The following is a 16,037-nucleotide window of genomic DNA, read 5'->3' as shown; positions in this document are numbered from 1 at the left end:
GATAAAGCTCCTGGAGAGCGAAACGTTGCCACAATAAATGTCACATTAGTTGCACTTGTGTCCTTTTACTTCTTAGTGGGATGGATTGTAAAGGACCTGCCTAGTATGGGCCAACAGGCCTACTGCAGTGTTCCTCCTTTCTTATGTTCTTATTGAAGACTTGTTTGAGGGAGGGATGGCAAGTTTATTGTTGGAGAATATGACACTAATATCAACTCTACGGCTTATTTATCTATCACAATTCAACTAATATGAATAATAAACAATATTAATAACATAGAAACATGGAATATGCTCTAGAATGAATAAAATAAGTCATTACGTATGTCACGAGAGGTGTTGTGTTGTGTGGTTGTTGGGTATACAAGGGCCACTGAGAGTAAGCCGTCCATAATGGTGGTGAAGCAACAGCTGAGGCGGCGGTGTTTTCTGTAGCCCTATATAACTCCAACAACATTGGAGGAGTTGGTAGAATCGCTGAATCACTAAAGAAGGAACCCTCTACCACCATCACTACGACCTTCTACCACTATTACAACTGTTACCACCATCACTACTACCTTCTACGTTTGTAGATGAATGGTTCAAAGAACCGACACGTTAAATTAGACACATGTGCAACTCTTGGGTATCTTTATTGAGGAAACATTTCACCACTGATGATGGACTGATGAAGCCACTGTGTGGCAAAACGTTTCCTCAATAAAGATACCCAAGAGATGCACATGTGTCTAATTTAACAACTACCGTCTACCACCATCAACCACTATCACAACTGCTTCCACTCTACCACCACCACCACCACCTTTGAACATCAAAATGGTATACAATACCGACAGGTTGGTAGGTAAGACACATAGGCAACAGTTAGGCAACTTTATTCCGAAACGTTTCGCCTACACAGTAGGCTTCTTCAGTCGAATACAGAAAGTAGGCAGGAACAGTAGAGATGTGAAGACGATGTAATCAGTCCATCACCCTTGAAGTCATAGAATTTTAGGTTGTCAGTCCCTCAGCCTGGAGAAGTTCAGTTCCATAGTCAGGAACTATCTGAAGATCAAGTGAACGAACGAATGAACGAAAGTTCAGGTAAGATCCCAAATGGGATGAGCGGGGAAGAAGGGACAGATGAAGAATAGTGCTGGAGAGGAGTGTTCTTAGTCGTAGAAATAGAGCCAGGGCTTAACCCAGCAGCGAAGGCGATCGTGGGACAGATATTGAGAAGAGAAATTCAGCTTCTTCTGTTGGGACTCCGGTGGGGTGAGTGGGGAGGAAGGGACATGCGATGTTTAGCGCTAGAGAGGAGTGTAGAACTGAGTCACGTCTTAACCCAGAAGCTAAGGCGAAAGTGGGTCAGAGAATGGTACCTGTCAGTGAATCCGAGGTTATTTGTAAATAGGGTTAGGAGCAGGATCATGCAAGGAGTGGAAAAGGTTGTGTTGGTTTGTGGGTCTGTGAATGTCTTCGTCAAGGAGAGAGGTCCAGTAGTAATGTCATGTCTCAAGTTTGTCTATCTGTCTGTCACTGAGCGTCTTCCAGTACAGATTCAGCGCAGGGATGTCTTAATTGGGCATGGAGAGACTCGCTTGTGGCGAAGTCCTCCCATCTGACATCAAGCACCCAGCGCAGCGCCTTGTTCTGGACACGCTGCAGTTTAAGTAAGTTTGTTTTTGCTGCAAGAGAGAGGGCTAGAGGAGAGTAAGTTATCAGAGGACATATTAGGGATTTGTAGAGGTGTAGTTTGGTGCGTTGAGAGGCATGTTTCAGCTTGTGGGCCTTACTAGCTATTGCATGCCTTGAGTGAATGTGTCCGTGTAAACGAAGAAGGTAGTCAAGATTAACGCCTAGGACAGTGACAGATTGTGTGATGGGGATGTAAGTGCGGGTGTCAGCTGTTCTGAGCTCGACAAGTAATGGAGGATCACGTTTCCTGTAGTTAAAATATGTAATGCTGGATTTAGCTGCATTGGTTTTGATCCTCCATTTTTGTTCCCAGATGGCTATCCTGTCGACCTCATTTTGTGTTTTGTGTGTGAGTGTATCTATATTGGCATGAGTGATAAGTTGTGTAATGTCGTCTGCATAGGCTAGTGTGATGGAGTTGTGGTATACAGGTGCTGGAATGTCGTTAGTGTATAAAATGTAGAGGGTAGGGGAGAGGACAAATCCCTGGGGTACTTCGGCATTTAGTGTGAAGTAGTCAAAGTAACAGCCTTGGAATTTTATTCTCATGGTACGGCCATCTAGGAAGTTGCAGAGGAGTTTACGAGTAGTGAGAGGCAGGTTAAAGTTAGTGCAGAGTTTGTACTTGAGCCCTTCGTGCCAGACAGTGTCAAAAGCTTTTTCAACGTCCTTTGCAACCAGGGCTGTCCTATTTCTTTTTTTTTGTGTTTATGTGGATGTAGTTGAGAATGATGTTAATGGCATCCTGTGTGGATCTGTGTGTTCTGAAGCCAAACTGGCCATCAAAAAGTAGAGAATTGTGTTCCAGGTATCTGCGAAGGCGATGATTAATGAGTTTTTCAAAGAGTTTTCCTAATGTTTCGAGGAGGCTGATAGGGCGATAGTTTCTAGGGTCAGAGTGGTCTTTATTGGGTTTAGGAAGGAGGATAGCAGTAGCAGCTTTGAAGAGGGAAGGGAAGTATCCAGAGGCAAGGGAGGCATTGAGGAGGTTTGTGTAGGCAGTAATGATAGAGTCAGGAATGTGTTTCAGGATAATATGGTTTAGGCCAGAGGGACCAGGAGCCTTGGGAGGAAGGTGTCTGAGGAGAGTTTTAATGTCTGTGTTGGTGAAAGGAGTGTCGAGTTCTTGGGAGGAGGTGAGAGAGTCTAGATGTATGTGGCTATCTGGTGGTGTTTCTTGTGTGTGTGCAGTGTTCCAGTGTTCTGTGTTCTGAATGTGTTGAATAACGTTAGGGTGAGGTGGGTGAGGGTGGAAGATGTTCTCCAAGATGTGTTTGAAGATATTGGTAGCAGCCTGCGGGTCTGAGATGTGTGTGTTGTTGTGGGTGATGTGTTTGAATTTGTTGGTGGGAGTTGTGCCTCTGATTTTTTTGATAAAGTTCCAGAAGGCTTTAGTGTTTTTAATATGCTGTTTGTCTGCTTATTGTATTAGTTGTGACCAGTGATTGTTGTGGTCTTGGTCTAGGATATGTAAAATGTTGTTTCTAAGGTAAGTGAGATCTAATCGGACTTGATTAAATCTATGTGTGTTGTAGAGGAAGAGGTTGTGGTAGCAGATAATTAGTCTTCTTGTTCTGAGTGACGGTTTGAAGGAATAACGAGTGGTGTGAGTTTTCTTTGGTATTGCGATGTTGGCTACTTGTGTAATGGTATCCTGGATGAGATCAAGTTGAGTATCGATGTCAGAGATAGGTTTGTTGTTGTAGTCATAGGTGAGGTTAATATTGTCTATGTGTTGTTTGAAAGCATCCCAGTCAGCATTCTTGTAGGAGAAGGAAGGTGTGGTTGGAATGAGGATAGGGTTGGAGGAGATGTGCAAGATGACTGGGATGTGATCAGAGCCTGTAATAGGGCCAGGTGAGATGTAGTGTTGAAATAAAGAGCTGGCCTGGTTTGCCAGAATGATGTCTGGTTTGCCTTGGCCCGTGTGGTTGTAGAAAGTATTGAAGTCTGGGCCGAGATGAATTAGGTGTTTATGGTTTGTGAAGTTGAGTAATTGGTGACCAAGTTGGTTGTTACTAGTGTGATGAAAGGCAGAGTGTTTGGCATTCATGTCAGCTAGTAGGTATGTTGGTGTGTTGGTGTAGTTGAAGACTAAGGAAAGATCGTGTATGTTGAGAATAGTGTTTGGGCGAGCATAAGTGGTGAAAAAGATAAAGGGACCAAGGTGGGTGTGTATTCTGACTGCAAGACAGTGTTGGTGAATAAAAGGGATTGGGAGAAATTCGTGTTTTATGTTGGATTTGATAAGGATGGCAACCCCATCATGGGGATCATAGGGGGACTGTAGTGCAGTATAACCATAATGGCAGATACGTTGAGGGGCTTTGAGGCAGGTACTGTTTAGCAAAACAATATCTGGTCTCTCTGCTTCAAGGAGCATGGCTAGTAGGTGTCTAATTGTAAAGTAAGAACATACGTTGAACTGAATCACCTTAAACATCAAGCGACAGTGCGGAGACTTAAATACTGTCGGAAGGTGAGGTGCAGAGTAGTAGTAGTAGTGAGAATGTAGCCACTGAGAGGTCATGTCCCTCTCAGATCTAACAATTCTCACTTGAAAAGGTTGTCCACGGTGTTTTTTGTATCAAGAAGCCATGTGTTGCAGTGTCTGACAAGATGAACATCAAAATGGTATACAATACCGACATGTTGGTAGGTAAGACACATAGGCAACGTTTAGGCAACTTTATTCCGAAACGTTTTGCCTACACAGTAGGCTTCTTCAGTTGAATACAGAAAGTAGGCAGGAACAGTAGAGATGTGAAGACGATGTAATCAGTCCATCACCCTTGAAGTCGAGGTTGTCAGTCCCTCAGCCTGGAGAAGTTCAGTTCCATAGTTGGATCTGAGAGGGACATGACCTCTCAGTGGCTACATTCTCACTACTACTACTACTCTGCACCTCTCCTTCCGACAGTATTTAAGTCTCCGCACTGTCGCTTGATCTTCAGATAGTTCCTGACTATGGAACTGAACTTCTCCAGGCTGAGGGATTGACAACCTCAAATTCTACTACTTCAAGGGTGATGGACTGATTACATCGTCTTCACATCTCTACTGTTCCTGCCTACTTTCTGTATTCAACCGAAGAAGCCTACTGTGTAGGCGAAACGTTTCGGAATAAAGTTGCCTAACTGTTGCCTATGTGTCTTACCTACCAACCTGTCGGTATTGTATACCATTTTGATGTTCATCTTGTCAGACACTGCAACACATTGCTTCTTGGTACAGAAAACACCGTGGACAACCTTTTCAAGTGAGAATTGTTGGATCTGAGAGGGACATGACCTCTCAGTGGCTACATTCTCACTACTACTACTACTATGCACCTCTCCTTCCGACAGTATTTAAGTCTCCGCACTGTCGCTTGATCTTCAGATAGTTCCTGACTATGGAACTGAACTTCTCCAGGCTGAGGGACTGACAACCTCAAATTCTACGACTTCAAGGGTGATGGACTGATTACATCATCTTCACATCTCTACTGTTCCTGCCTACTTTAAGGGATTGGGGAAAACCAGTTGCGGGACTGACCTAGGTGAGAAAAATTTTTCAAAAAGGGGATTTGGGATTTTTACCCTTTAACATCTAAACTGTCTTCTGATTTCGTCTTTTATGATAGTATTTTTGGTAGTGCCAGGGTTTAAAAAAAAATAAATGGAAAAATTTTTATAATTTCCCTACCACCCTTGTTGGTTTGGGCATTCATTATTCCCAAAAATAAAATTGGTTGAACGGGATTTAAACCCCCCACAAAAAAATTGCTCTAAACCCCAACGGGCCGATTCCCCGGCAGGGTGGTTTCAAAAAAGAAAAAACTTTCACCATCATTCACTCCATCACTGTTTTGAAAAGGGGTGCTTTAATAAGTTTTTAAATGAAAAATTTAAACCCTCCTTTCGAGTCAGGCATGATCCCATTCCAGGTAATCCCCTCCGGGGTTGAATTCTAAATTTTCTTTGCTCCCCTTTTTGTCTTTTTATTTCCCTTTTTGATTTTTTCTTTTAACCCTTTTTTTTCTTATTATTTCTTTTAGCTGTGCGGCAAAATGTTTTTTTAATTTTTTCCCAAATTTAAATCCATTTCCCCCCGAGGTGAGATGACCAAAAAAAAGATATAAAGTTTTACCTTTTTTTAATTTTTCAATTTTTTTTTTTTTTTTTTTTTAAACCCCGCCATTTACCAAGGCAGGGTGGCCCAAAAAGAAAAAAACTTTCACCATCATTCACCCATCACTTTTTCCCAGAAGGGTGCTTTACACACAGTTTTTAAAAACCGCAACATTAAACCCTCCTTAAGGCAGGCATTGTTTTCCCATTCCAGGACTCGTCCGGCCGTTTCCCTGAATCCTCAAATTTATTGCTCACACCCAACAGCCCCCGGGCCCAAAAAAACCTTTTTCCCACCCCCTTTATCAAACACGCCCCATGTTGGAAGTCCACCCCCCAAAAACCTCCTTTACCCCCCCCTCCAACCCTTCCAGGCCACCCCCCCCCCTTTTCCTTCCCTAAGACGAAAATTTAAGTCTTTCCGCCCATTTCTAATTCCAACCACCTAACAACCCTTCTCGCCCTCTGACAACTTTTTAACCCCACTTCCTCCTAATTCCAAAACCAATTTCTGCTTTATATTACCCCACACATTCCCCTCAACAGACTTTCCCCACGCCTCCAGCCTTCTCCTGCCATTACACCCAGTTCACACCCATAAGAGGGGGTAAAACATATTTTCTTTCCCCCCCCCAAGGGAAAATTTTTGCCCCACAATCTAAGGCACCACCCCCTTTTTTTTCCTCATCAATTTAGATTACCTCATCTTTATAACCCATCCCACACCCCACTCCCAAAATCTGAAACTCCCCTCCATACCCCCTCCAATTGATTTTCAATTTTTCTACCTAATCTTTTTGACCTCATCCCTATTTTTCCTTTTATTTTTAATTTTTTTTCTTTCACCCCCTCCAAATTCATCCCCCAACTTTGAATTTCTTAGAATTTAAGCACAGTTCATCAGCAAAAGACTGTGCAATCCCATTTGTTTGGGATTTTTTACTTTAATCCACCCCTCCCAAAATCAGTTTTATTTCCAAACCCCATTATAAATATATTAAACAACCAGGGACATACACATCCTTGTCAAAGGGGCTATTTTTAGGGGAAAATTTCTTCCTACAATCCTGAGCCTCACACCCTCAAAAACTTTCCTGTTTTCATAACCCCTACCCCACCTAACCTGCAAATCTCCCACATTGCCCCTATCCATTTCATCCCCTTTCCCAAATCCATAAATCCCAAAAACTTCTTTTCCCCATCAAAAATTGTTACATATGTTCATAAACACCGGGTCACACCCCCACCTTTTTAAACCTCCTTTTCTCTCATCCCTTTCCTTCTTTTTTTTTTAACCCCCCCAAAATTTCCAAACCAAAAATTACCCCCCCTTTAATTTTTCCCCTTTTTCCCCTTTTTTTATAAAGGAACAATGCTCCCCAATCCTTTTTACCCTTTTTAAAAAAATTTAAAAAAATTCCCCCCTTTTTAAAAAAATATCCCCCCCCTGCTTTCATTTTTTTCTTTTTCAATCCCCCCTTTCCCCTTTTTCTTTTCCCCCTTCCCCCCTAAATTTCTTCCCCCCACAAGATTTTTTCCCCCTTTTAACAAATAATTTTTTTTTAAAATTTTTTAAAAAACCCCAAAAAATTTTTTTCCTTTTTAAATTTCTTCCATTTTAAAACTTTTCCCATTTTTTAAAATATTTTTTTATTTTAACTTGAAACTTAAACTTTTCATTTTAAAAAATTTTTTGGTAAAATCTCCCCTTTTTTTCTTTTTTCATTGTTACCATTTTTTTTTTTCCAAATTTTTTAAAAAATTTTAAAATTTAATCAATTTTTTTTTTTACATTTTTAAAATATTAAAGTTTCCCCCCCCCCTTGGGACCCCTTTTTAAAAAATTTGGAAACCCACTAATTTTAAAAACCCCCCCCCTCTTAAAATGTATTTTTTCCCCCTCTAAACTTTTTTTTTTCTTACCCCCTTTCCCTTTTAGTTTTTTTAAAATTCCCCCCCTTTGATTTTTTTTGATATCATTTTCTTAGTTCCACAAAAAGTGTTGAAATTGTCCCTTTTTAAAAGACACCCAGTCACTAACCTTTTTTTTAAAAAAAAAAAACAAATACTTCACGTTTTTAAAAAAAATTAACTTATTTATCCTTCTTTTCAAAATTGTTTACCTATTAAACCCCCAAAAAAACCCCCAATTTTAACCCTCCCCCAAAAATTCCAACCCCCCCTGTTTTCCCCACTTTGATTTAATCCCCTAAAATTTTTTTCTCCTTGGTTAAAAATATCCTTTCATTCCCAAAAATTTTTCTTTGCATTTTCCCCTTTTCCCGGGGTAACTATTTCCCCTGCATCCCCCTTTACTTTTTTCCAAAGGGAATTTTTTAAATTACTTTTTCCTTATAATGCTTTAACATTCTCTACCCCCCTTTGTTAACCCTGTTCCAATTTCCCATTTATTTCCCCAAACCCACCCCCCGTTTTTTAAGGGGGGTCCCCTTTTTTAAACTCAGAAACTGTTTTTTGCCAATCAAAAATTTCAAACCTTTTTAAAAGTTTTTTCCTTTTCTTTTTTAAAAAACAGGAAAGGGGGAAACCCTTGCCCCTTTTTGGGGGCCCAAATATTTACAAAAGATTTTTCCCTTTCCCCGGGTGAAAAAAAAAAAAAGACTATTTAAAAAGGGAAAAAAAGTTTATATATATTACCCTTTTTTTTTTTAAAATTTTTAGGAACAAGAATTGTTATCTTGTTTTATAGAAGGGAAAAACTTTTAAGGACTTGGGTTTATTTCCCCCCAATTTTTTTTTTCAACCCTTCCCCCCACGGGTTTAAATTTTTTCCATCGGTGACTGTGGTGCCCTTGCCGGGGGCCCCAAAGCTTAGGAATTTCCCCCAAAGGGGAAAAAATTTCATGTATAATTCAATATCTTTTTTTCCCTTTTATCAAACCCAAAACTTTTTTTTTTTTAACAATTAATTTTATTTTATTTTTGAAAAATTTTTTTAAAAAAAAGGGGAAATAAAAATTTTTTATTTTTTTTTAAAAAGTTTAAATTTAATAATTTTATTTTTTTTTCCTTTTTAAAACTTGGGGAAAAAGTGTTTTTAAGGAATTTTTTTTTAAAAAGTTTTTTTCAAATGCCCCTTTTTTGATGGCCTTTCAAATTTTTTTTTTTAAACATTTTTTTAAATTTTAAAGTTGGGGGGTTTTTTTTTAGGAGTGCCATTTATGAAAGACTAACGGGGCTTTTTTGAAAGGTTGTTTTCCCCTTTTTGGGTGGTTTTCATGTAATAAAAGAAAAAAGGGGGGGTTTTTTTTTTTAAAAAAAAAACTTTTTCCTCCTATTGATAAACATACCCGGTTAAAAATTTTTTAAAAGTTTTCGGGCCGCTGACCATTTTTAAAAGGGAAATTGTAAAAAGTTAGCCTTTACCCCCAAAAAAACCCAAAACCATTAATAAAAATTATAAATTTTTTCAGGTAATCTTTGGGGGCCCCGTAATTTGAAGATCAATAATACTAATTTTAAGAAAAGTGTTAAAGGTAAGGAGGGTTTTTTTTAAATTTTTTTTTTGGGGGGGATTTTTAAATTTTTTTGGGGGTTTTTTTGGGGATTTTTTTGGGCCCCCCTGCCTGTGGGGGACCGGCCCCTTTTTAAAAAAAAAATTTGGGGGAGAATGGACAATAAAATTTTTGGGGTTTTAAAAATTTTAAATTTTTTTCCCCCAACAGGATTTAGGGGGGGGGCTGGGGGGGAAAAAAAGGGGGAAAAATTTGAAAAGGGGAAAAGGTTATGGGTGCCCGGGTTTTTTTGTTTTTAAAAAGAGGTAATGAGAAGAAGGGGTTTCCCCCGGGGGAAGGGAAAATAGGGGTTTTGGGAAAAAAAAGGGAAAAGGGGGGAAAAAACCCAAAAATGATGGAAAAAACAAAAGGAAATTTGGAAAGATAGGCGTTTCCATTTTTGAGCCACCCTGCTTTGGTAAGAGATATACCTGCAGGGTGTTCCAGGGGTCAGCACCCCTGTGGCCCAGTCCATGTAACACTAAAAAAAATATTCTCATGTTATTTCAATTAATTTTTGTAATAATTTTTCTTCTTTCTTTCAACACACCGGCCGTATCCCACCGAGGCGGGGTGGCCCAAAAGGAAAAACGAAAGTTTCTCCTTTTACATTTAGTAATATATACAGGAGAAGAGGTTACTAGCCCCTTGCTCCCGGCATTTTAGTTGCCTCTTACAACACGCATGGCTTACGGAGGAAGAATTCTGTTCCACTTCCCCATGGAGATAAGAGGAAATAAACAAGAATAAGAACTAGAAAGAAAATAGAAGAAAACCCAGAGGGGTGTGTATATATGTGCTTGTACATGTATGTGTAGTGTGACCTAAGTGTAAGTAGAAGTAGCAAGACGTACCTGAAATCTTGCATGTTCATGAGACAGAAAAAAGGACACCAGCAATCCTACCATCATGTAAAACAATTACAGGCTTTCGTTTTACACTCACTTGGCAGGACGGTAGTACCTCCCTGGGCGGTTGCTGTCTACCAACCTACTACCTTGAAATAATTTTTCTACCTACATTTTTTTCTTCTTTGTAAGAGGCACCTCAGGTTTTGTTTATTTTTAAAAAGGATTTATCATTTTTTCCCTAATTTTTTTTAAGAAATGTTCTTTTCATTATTTATTATAATAAAGAGTGATTGTTTACAGGTGTGGGTTTGTGATGGTGAACAAGATTGTTTAGACAATTCTGATGAAATGGCTGAGTGCAGCACACGACAGTGTCCACAAGAGAATTTTAGGTTTGTTTTATTTTGGAATAATTTTTCTTTCTTTTTATAATCAAACTGTACTTGCTGATACACTCATGAATAGTGAACATGTTGCTACTTTCATGAATACTGTACATGTTGATACACTCAGGAATACTGTACATGTTGATACACTCAGGAATACTGTACATGTTGATACACTCAGGAATACTGTACATGTTGATACACTCAGGAATACTGTACATGTTGATACACTCAGGAATACTGTACATGTTAATACACTCAGGAATACTGTACATGTTAATTTTTATTATTTTATTATCATCACACTGGCCGATTCCCACCAAGGCAGGGTGGTCCGAAAAAGAAAAATTTTCACCATCATTCACTCCATCACTGTCTTGCCAGAAGGGTGCTTTACACTACAGTTTTTAAACTGCAACATTAACACCCCTCCTTCAGAGTGCAGGCACTGTACTTCCCATCTCCAGGACTCAAGTCCGGCCTGCCGGTTTCCCTGAACCCCTTCATAAATGTTACTTTGCTCACACTCCAACAGCACATCAAGTATTAAAAACCATTTGTCTCCATTCACTCCTATCAAACACGCTCACGCATGCCTGCTGGAAGTCCAAGCCCCTCGCACACAAAACCTCCTTTACCCCATCCCTCCAACCTTTCCTAGGCCGACCCCTACCCCGCCTTCCTTCCACTACAGACTGATACACTCTTGAAGTCATTCTGTTTCGCTCCATTCTCTCTACATGTCCGAACCACCTCAACAACCCTTCCTCAGCCCTCTGGACAACAGTTTTGGTAATCCCGCACCTCCTCCTAACTTCCAAACTACGAATTCTCTGCATTATATTCACACCACACATTGCCCTCAGACATGACATCTCCACTGCCTCCAGCCTTCTCCTCGCTGCAACATTCATCGCCCATGTTTCACACCCATATAAGAGCGTTGGTAAAACTATACTCTCATACATTCCCCTCTTTGCCTCCAAGGACAAAGTTCTTTGTCTCCACAGACTCCTAAGTGCACCACTCACCCTTTTCCCCTCATCAATTCTATGATTCACCTCATCTTTCATAGACCCATCCGCTGACACGTCCACTCCCAAATATCTGAATACATTCACTTCCTCCATACTCTTTCCCTCCAATCTGATATCCAATCTTTCATCACCTAATATTTTTGTTATCATCATTACCTTACTCTTTCCTGTATTCACTTTTAATTTTCTTCTTTTGCACACCCTACCAAATTCATCCACCAATCTCTGCAGCTTTTCTTCAGAATCTCCCAAGAGCACAGTGTCATCAGCAAAGAGCAACTGTGACAACTCCCACTTTATGTGTGATTCTTTATCTTTTAACTCCATGCCTCTTGCCAAGACCCTTGCATTTACTTCTCTTACAACCCCATCTATAAATATATTAAACAACCACTGTGACATCACACATCCTTGTCTAAGGCCTACTTTTACTGGGAAGTAATTTCCCTCTTTCCTATGTACTCTAACTTGAGCCTCACTATCCTCGTAAAAACTTTTCACTGCTTTCAGTAACCTACCTCCTACACCATACACTTGCAACATCTGCCACATTGCCCCCCTATCCACCCTGTCATACGCCTTTTCCAAATCCATAAATGCTATAAAAACCTCTTTAGCCTTATCTAAATACTGTTCACTTATGTTTCACTGTAAACACCTGGTCCACACATCCCCTACCTTTCCTAAAGCCTCCTTGTTCATCTGCTATCCTATTCTCAGTCTTACTCTTAATTCTTTCAATAATAACTCTACCATACACTTTACCAGGTATACTCAACAGACTTATCCCCCTATAATTTTTGCACTCTCTTTTGTCCCCTTTGCCTTTATACAAATGAACTATGAACCTATTGAACCCGCGGCATGTCTCAAAACTCCAGCCCTCTTTGCCAATCCCTAGGTACCTTACCCTCTTCCATACATTTATTAAATAATTGCACCAACCACTCCAAAACTATATCCCCACCTGCTTTTAACATTTCTATCTTTATCCCATCAATCCCGGCTGCCTTACCCCCTTTCATTTTACCTACTGCCTCACGAACTTCCCCCACACTCACAACTGGCTCTTCCTCACTCCTACAAGATGTTATTCCTCCTTGCCCTATACACAAAATCACAGCTTCCCTATCTTCATCAACATTTAACAATTCCTCAAAATATTCCCTCCATCTTCCCAATACTTCTAACTCTCCATTTAATAACTCTCCTCTCCTATTTTTAACTGACAAATCCATTTGTTCTCTAGGCTTCCTTAACTTGTTAATCTCACTCCAAAACTTTTTCTTATTTTCAACAAAATTTGTTGATAACATCTCACCCACTCTCTCATTTGCTCTCTTTTTACTTTGCTTCACCACTCTCTTAACCTCTCTCTTTTTCTCCATATACTCTTCCCTCCTTGCATCACTTCTGCTTTGTAAAAACTTCTCATATGCTAACTTTTTCTCCCTTGCTACTCTCTTTACATCATCATTCCACCAGTCGCTCCTCTTCCCTCCTGCACCCACTTTTCTGTAACCACAAACTTCTGCCGAACACTCTAACACTATATTTTTAAACTTACCCCATACCTCTTCGACCCCATTGCCTATGCTCTCATTAGCCCATCTATCCTCCAGTAGCTGTTTATATCTTACCCTAACTGCCTCCTCTTTTAGTTTATAGACCTTCACCTCTCTCTTCCCTGATGCTTCTATTCTCCTTGTATCCCATCTACCTTTTACTCTCAGTGTAGCTACAACTAGAAAGTGATCTGATATATCTGTGGCCCCTCTATAAACATGTACATCCTGAAGTCTTCTCAACAGTCTTTTATCTACCAATACATAATCCAACAAACTACTGTCATTTCACCCTACATCATATCTTGTATACTTATTTATCCTCTTTTTCTTAAAATATGTATTACCTATAACTAAACCCCTTTCTATACAAAGTTCAATCAAAGGGCTCCCATTATCATTTACACCTGGCACCCCAAACTTACCTACCACACCCTCTCTAAAAGTTTCTCCTACTTTAGCATTCAGGTCCCCTACCACAATTACTCTCTCACTTGGTTCAAAGGCTCCTATACATTCACTTAACATCTCCCAAAATCTCTCTCTCTCTCCTCTACATTCCTCTCTTCTCCAGGTGCATACACGCTTATTATGACCTGCTTTTCGCATCCAACCTTTATTTTAATCCACATAATTCTTGAATTTACACATTCATATTCTCTTTTCTCCTTCCATAACTGATCCTTCAATATTACTGCTACCCCTTCCTTTGCTCTAACTCTCTCAGATACTCCAGATTTAATCCCATTTATTTCCCCCCACCGAAACTCCCCTACCCCCTTCAGCTTTGTTTCACTTGGGGCCAGGACATCCAACTTCTTTTCATTCATAACATCAGCAATCATCTGTTTCTTGTCATCCACACTGCATCCACGCACATTCAAGCATCCCAGTTATGATGGAAAAAATATTTTATATCATCATATAAAAATATGTTGCGATCATAGAAAATTTTTCCAATAATGACAAAATCATTCCTGGGATGGTAAAATATTTTTTATCATCATATAAAATATTTTGAGATCATGAAAAATTTTCTTCTTCTCTTTTTTAGTAAATGTCTACAGGAGAAGGGGTTACTAGCCCATTGCTCCCGGCATTTTAGTCGCCTCATATGACACGCATGGCTTACGGAGGAAAGATTCTTTTCCACTTCCCCATGGACAATAGAAGAAATAAAGAACAGCAGGAGCTATTTAGAAAAAGGAGAAAAACCTAGATGTATGTATATTTATATGCATGTGCGTGTCTGTCAAGGGTGACCAAAGTGTAAGTAGGAGTAGCAAGATATCCCTGTTATCTAGCGTGTTTATGAGACAGAAAAAGAAACCAGCAATTCTACCATCATGCAAAACAGTTACAGGTTTCTGTTTCACAGTCATCTGGCAGGACGGTAGCACTTCCCTGGGTGGTTGCTGTCTACCAACCTACTACCTACATGTTAATACACTCAGGAATACTGTACATGCTGAAACACTCATGGATACTGTACATGTTGATACACTCATGAATACTGTACTTGTTGATACACTCATGAATACTGTAATTGTTGATACTCTCATGAATACTGTATATGCTGATACACTCAGGAATGCTGTATATGTTAATATTCTCAGGAATACTGTACATGCTGATACACTCATGAATATTTAACCAGCTAATGAATATGACACTTGTGCAACATTAGGGTATCTTTATTATGGAAATGCTTCAGCAGTCAGTGGCTTCAACAGTCCAATGCAGAGAACAGTGGACTGATAAAGCTACTGTGTGGCAAAGCATTTCTGCATTGCAGATACCCAAATGTTGCACAAGTGTATCATTCATCATCAGTACTGAGCTTGCAATGAGTTGTCTAATAAACACTTGTGAATAATTGATTTTTAAAATGTTTGTAAAAAGTTATGCAAAAATAATAAAAATAACATTCTTATATGGGTGTGAAATGTGGGTGGTGAATGTTGCAACAAGTTGAAGGCTAGAGGCAGTGGAAATGTCTTGTCTGAGGGCAGTGTGTGGTGTGAATATAATGCAGAGAATTTGTAGTTTGGAAATTAGGAGGAGGTGCAGGATAACCAAAGCTATTATCTAGAGGGCTGATGAGGGGTTGTTGAGGTGGTTCAGACATGTAGAGAAAATGGAACAAAGTAGAATGACTTCAAGAGTGTATAAATCTGTAGTGGAGGGAAGGCAGGGTAGAGGTCAGCCTAGGAAAGGTTGGAGGGAGGGGGTAAAGGAGGTTTTGTGTGTGAGGGGCTAGGACTTCCAGCAAACATGCATGAGCGTGTTAGGAGTGAATGGAGACAAGTGGTTTTTAGGACTCGACATGCTGTATTAGTATGAGCAGAATAATATTTATGAAGGGGTTCAGGGAAACTGGCAGGCCAGACTCGAGTCCTGGAGATGGGAAGTACAGTGTCTGCACTCGGGAGGAGGGGTGTTAATGATGTAGTTTTATAGCTGTATTGTAAGCGTGCCTCTGGCAAGACAGTGATGGAGTGAATGATGGTGAAAGTTTTATTTTTTGGGCCACCTTACCTTGGTGGGTTAAAATAAAAAAAAAACTAATTCCCTGCAGGTGGTTTTCATAAATGATGCTCAAGTGGTTTATTCATGATGGAATGTAATGTTGAAAGTCATGTAAAGAAAATGTAAGGTGGACCCCCAGTGTTCGTAATTAATCTGTTCCAGAGAGAGTGACTAAACCCGAATCTGACGATTTCTGAATTAATTTTCCCCATAAGAAATAATGGAAATCCAATTAATCCCTTCCAGACACCCAAAAGGATTAAAAAAAAATAATTTTTTTACATGAAATATACATTTCTCTACACAGAAAACAATGAGACATGCAGAATAAAACAATACTAAAATGACACTTAACTTTA

General features: G+C 39.6%; 1 protein-coding gene across 1 annotated transcript in view; it reads left to right on the top strand.

Annotated features, from left to right (window-relative positions):
- Nucleotides 1–16,037, top strand: part of LRP1 (LDL receptor protein 1) — a 340,609-nt gene that overhangs the window by 242,203 nt on the left and 82,369 nt on the right. The window contains exons 52-53 of the mRNA XM_070103701.1: nt 6,342–6,402; nt 10,415–10,553. Of these exons, the coding sequence (XP_069959802.1) occupies nt 6,342–6,402; nt 10,415–10,553 (200 nt within the window). The remainder of the gene's footprint in view (nt 1–6,341; nt 6,403–10,414; nt 10,554–16,037) is intronic.

This window comes from Cherax quadricarinatus, chromosome 86 (genome assembly GCF_038502225.1).
Source record: "Cherax quadricarinatus isolate ZL_2023a chromosome 86, ASM3850222v1, whole genome shotgun sequence".
Taxonomy (NCBI): domain Eukaryota; kingdom Metazoa; phylum Arthropoda; class Malacostraca; order Decapoda; family Parastacidae; genus Cherax; species Cherax quadricarinatus.
This window is presented reverse-complemented; position numbering and strand designations above follow the sequence as displayed.